Consider the following 5,000-nt stretch of genomic DNA (forward strand, 5'->3'; position numbering starts at 1 on the left):
TTTTTTCATTCCTCTTCTATACTATCACGCCATTTCACTGCCACGCTTCGTTTTCCTGACTGAACACCTGGAACAATCAACTTACAGACAAACTTCATTTCGATCTGTCCTAAATTATCCCATTTAAGAATTTTTGCTCTATTCATCCCATAACACCCAAAAGGGCTCCGGAGGGGAGGGTCATTAATAAATTTTTCACAAATTGGGGAGGGTCAAACCTGTTTTATTCGCAACCGGGGGAAGGTCACAGTTTTTTTTTGGCAAATTACTCCATGTCGCTTAGCTGACTCTTATTTGTCAACAAACACGCGAAGTGTGTAGAAACCTAAAACTTGTATACTGACAAGCAAAGTTACCAGTCAAGATTAATCTAGATTATTTACAGGAGTCGAAATATTATATCAAAAAACTATCTTCTCCCAACTAACATAATCGTCTCTCTCGACCGTGCCCGCCTTCCTCCATATTTTGACAGCGGTAATGTTTCCGCGCGGGGTTCTGGTATAAAATCAGTCTCCGGTGACGATTCGTCACTTAAGCTACTCGGACTTGAACCAACAATTTGATCTACTACATCACTTTGCGAGTCAGTTTCAACCTCGGAAAGTGATGAGGTCACTTGTTGCTGCATATTTTTTAGCAGGGGCTGCCGAGGTTGTTGACGCTCCATTGAATCGTACAGCAAGCTGCCAATGTGCGCTTTTATCATTGCGACCTTTTCAGCTTCTTCCCTTTGAAGGTGATCTTGTGATGGGAAAAGTACAAGGATAGCTCATCCACCCTCAAGGAAGATAGCTTATCGGAGTTGTACAGTCCAACCCAGTCAGTGTCATTGTACTCCCCGTTCAGCCGTTCCATTCGCTCCCTTTCAGTCTCCTCTTTCCTCTTCCCCTTACGCATTTTTATCTGGGCAAGGTGCTCAACATACTCTGCCACAAGCTTTTCGGGGACAATGTATTTATCTGAAAACTTTCTAATAGTCTCACTGTCTCCACTGAGTAGTTCACTTTCCTCAAACAATCGCTTAATCTGAGCTCGAGGCTGGAAGTCGTCCGGCTCACGGCCATTGGTGGGGGTTGCACTCCAAGAGAGATCGTGGAAGTTTGGTAGCTTGCCATAGTCGGGATGTGGTCGTCGAGTTGGAAGTGGAGCGCTGGTAGTCTCATTCTTCTCGCAAAATTTACACAGTTGGCCATTTCGCTCTTGACACGACATTCCCTTACACTCCATATATGGCTCTCCTCTCTCACAGTGGAGGCTCTCAAATTGTTCTAGCTTGAAAAAATACCCATGCCCCGGAACAGAACTCTTTTGATTGTTGGTGACTCCAAGATACTCACGGTTGTAGAAAACAGTCGGTCGACCAAAAATACCGAAATATACCCACGTAGCACTGTGAAGTCGTCAATTCGACACACTTCCTCAGCAACAGCCCACGCATTTTTTCCATGACTTTACTGCTGTGTGCGTCTAGCTCTCACGTTGAAAGAGACTTAACTTCCTCTTCAGAAAGTCCATGCAGACGCGGTTATGTGAGTAACACTTCCAGTTAGTTATTTTCACTTCCGGTTATTTTTGTCTTGAAGGACGTGGGGGGAGGGTCAGATGTTTTTGAGTAGGTATTTGTGAAGCGTCATGCATTAATATATTCTAGGAAATGGGTGGGCCACAACTTTTTTCGCAAAATATTTCTAAAATACCCCGACCCCCCCCCCCCTCATTAAAAAAACGTACCTTCCCTAATAGTAATGGTTCGACAAAACCGTAATACACACATATCTTAAAACCAATATACTCCTCTTGAGTCAATTTTTTGCCCGATTCCTTCAGGTACCATTATTTTATTTTTGTTTTTCATTTTTTTCACTGCCCATGAGTATTCTTCCGAGGACTGAATCACGACTCCCACATGGCTTTTGACATTTCTCATACTAATATATTAGAGTGTGTGTATGTATTGGTATGCAAATTAATCCGATGACGTCACCATTAATGACGCGGGGGGGGAATGTAAAGCTTTGAAATTGATTGGCGCATTATTGTATGTAGTTGTGTATTCTTCTCCGACCCACAGTTTTGCTTTACCCTCCAAGACATTCCCAAAAACTCAATTGTTATTATAATAGTAAATGCTGTGGTACACATGAGCAGAAATGGTTGATTCTAAAATCAGTTTTAAAAAAAGGTACAATATGTCATTACAGTACACATGTGCAGAAAGATATCATTACATAACCAGTAATAGAAAAAGTGCAATGTTAAGTTCAATGTGCAAGTTAATCACCTGAAGAGCATGTTTTGAGGCTGCATATGCTGCCACATAAGGGACTGGTGCTGCAAAACAAAGTCAACAAATTAACATAATGCTCAATGTGCTGTGTTATCTCAATATCAGGGGACAATATTTTATTACAATGCCTTGTGAGAATTATGCAAAATATAGAGAATTTCAAAGTGTAAACACTTTGGCCACATCCTTCTGAACAAACTGGGAAGACAATATTTGAAAGATATTTTTCGATATCCCTACAGAGTATCTAATGGAGTTGTGACACCATTTCAAGGGGGGGGAGGGGGGAGGGGGGGAGGAGAGCTAGGAGGAGGAAAAGGATGCCAAAGCTTCAAATTGATTGGTGCATAAGAGGTGATTATATATTGATCCATGTGTCAGACAAACTTGCATTATGTGCAGTGTTCTCTGTTCTCAAGTAAATTATTACTTAGGGGGAGGGGGGAATGTCTATATTGTACCAAGAGGAGTGCAAATCACACATTTTTGTCTTGCTCATATGATGGATTCTTGGAAAAAAAAATTTATATTTTTATATCTTTCAGTTGTCATGTTACATCACAGGTGGTCTTGGTTGACGAGAAAGAGCATTTCTCAATGCCAATGATAATGAAGAAAGGTAAATCCTTCATTATGTTCATGTTTTAATGCAGAATTTTCAGCATGATGTTTATTTATACCCCCTCTCCCCTCCCCCCCTGCCATGAGATATCAAACTTACCACTTTTCCCAGAGGCACTACTTATTACAACAATTTGACCATTCCTGTTTTGAACCATGTGAGGCAGTACAGCTTTGGTGAGAGAGATTGTCCCCAGTACATTTGTGTTCAGTACTGGGAAAACTACATCAAAATCACAATCCATCGATAAACCCATCTGCAAAATTCCTGCATTGTTCACTAAAAAATCAATCTGCAATTTAACAGAAAGTACATATATATGCCATAAGTCAAAAAATAGAGTCAGTAACAGAACACATCCATACAAAGATCTGCTGTAACAAGCTGAACCAAGAGCCATTACCATATATTTGGCTTTGAGGAATCCAGATTAAAAGGTACAAGACTCAGTTCAAACTCTAGCCAGATCATTATGTTGTGATATCCATCAAGAGACTTTACTCTCAGTGCCTCTCCTCACTTGAGTTTATTAACCCCATTACACTCTTATATTAACCCTTTAAATCCCATGCGTGATCAAGAAAGAATTTCTCCTTACAATATCAATACAACATCAACCAGATAAGTAATGAGAATAAAGAAAAATATCAATTTGGGGATAATTACTTGATCCAATACTAAATTCTCTGAACTAGCATTATAAGAATTGTATGGTTGAAAGTAAGGAGAATTAAAAATTTTATCTGGGAGTTAAAAGGTTTAAGTGTATATTCTCCATACTGTTGTCTACATATCTCTTAAGATTCTGGTAAGGAGAATTTTTTAAAACAATCAGGAGCATCTATAGTTAGTGATAATTTCCTTTATTGGAATGACTTTACAGTGGATTCAGGGCTGCTAGTGGAAAGTAAAAGAAATTAGATGCTAGTTACTCTCAGGGGTTAAAGTGTTAACAAGGTACTAGCAGACACAAAGTAGAACTTGACAAATTGCTGGTGGGCAACCTGTGGTGAAGTAGCATTCCTTTTAAGAGAAGTGACAATACAATGTGACCCATTGAGTCTTGGCTCGTAAGTCTTTACTGAGAAGATCTCACACTCTGTCTATCTTTTAGAAGACCAAAGGAAGAAATATTCAGCTTGAGGTCATAATGCACGGATGGTAATCCAAATATTTTCCATCTGGCCCAACTGAACTCAGTCAATGCAGGCTCTACCAAACATGTATTAAAACCCCTTTTCTTTTTTTACCTTTCCTCTTTCATCACCCATCTTCTGGGGTGGTACAGCTACTCCTAGCCCTGTTTGTGTGATCACTTGATACCCTCCTACAAGGATCATTTTTCATAATAGTTGTCTATTAAAGTGTACAATTGGGACCATGCAGGTCCTATATGATGGAATGTTTTTACATCATATCAACCCTTAAACTCCCAAGATCTGATTGTTAATTCTCCCCTCTAGCAGCTACACATTTCCTTGTAAATCAGTTATGAGAATTTAGTGCTACATGTAGATCATGATAACAACTTCTACCTGATAAGTTGGAGTTTTCTCAATACCTGTTTGCAGGATAATGTATGGACATTACAGGGAGAAGTTCCATGTTAATCACTTTGGGGAGTTAAAGGATTAATGGCCATTAAGTCACCATGTCTATGTTGTGGTTCAATTTTATCCTTGGTTCAAATTTTGTTTTTTTTCGTTTTTGGGGTATTGTAATGTATGAGTTTGAAACAAAGGAAAATAAATTTGAACCAAGGATAAAATTGAACTACAACATCTACACGCCAATACAGCACCAATACCCAGGTAGACTGCCTTAAAATTACCTTGCCAAACCTGTGAAGAGCCTTAGCTACACTGTCTTCATGAGTGGAGAAATTTGTAATATCCAGTGGTAAGACAAGAAAATCTTCCTCAAATGTCAATGGAAAAAGCTTTTGGGCCAAACCTATGCAGCAAGAAAAGAAAAGCTGTGTTTACACATAAAATATACAGTTTAATCCCAACTAACAGCACGATTCTAAAGTGGCAAATTCTTTAAATTAGCAAACAGTTCATACACTGCTTCTTCACACTCTCCACA

General features: G+C 39.3%; 1 protein-coding gene across 1 annotated transcript in view; it reads right to left on the reverse strand.

Annotated features, from left to right (window-relative positions):
* Positions 1-5,000, reverse strand: part of LOC131772392 (dehydrogenase/reductase SDR family member 7) — an 8,674-nt gene that overhangs the window by 2,446 nt on the left and 1,228 nt on the right. Inside the window, exons 2-4 of the mRNA XM_059088282.2 lie at positions 4,744-4,865; positions 3,012-3,204; positions 2,285-2,334 (exon numbers count right to left, since the gene is read on the reverse strand). Of these exons, the coding sequence (XP_058944265.2) occupies positions 2,285-2,334; positions 3,012-3,204; positions 4,744-4,865 (365 nt within the window). The remainder of the gene's footprint in view (positions 1-2,284; positions 2,335-3,011; positions 3,205-4,743; positions 4,866-5,000) is intronic.

This window comes from Pocillopora verrucosa, chromosome 7, assembly GCF_036669915.1.
Source record: "Pocillopora verrucosa isolate sample1 chromosome 7, ASM3666991v2, whole genome shotgun sequence".
NCBI classification, from domain to species: domain Eukaryota; kingdom Metazoa; phylum Cnidaria; class Anthozoa; order Scleractinia; family Pocilloporidae; genus Pocillopora; species Pocillopora verrucosa.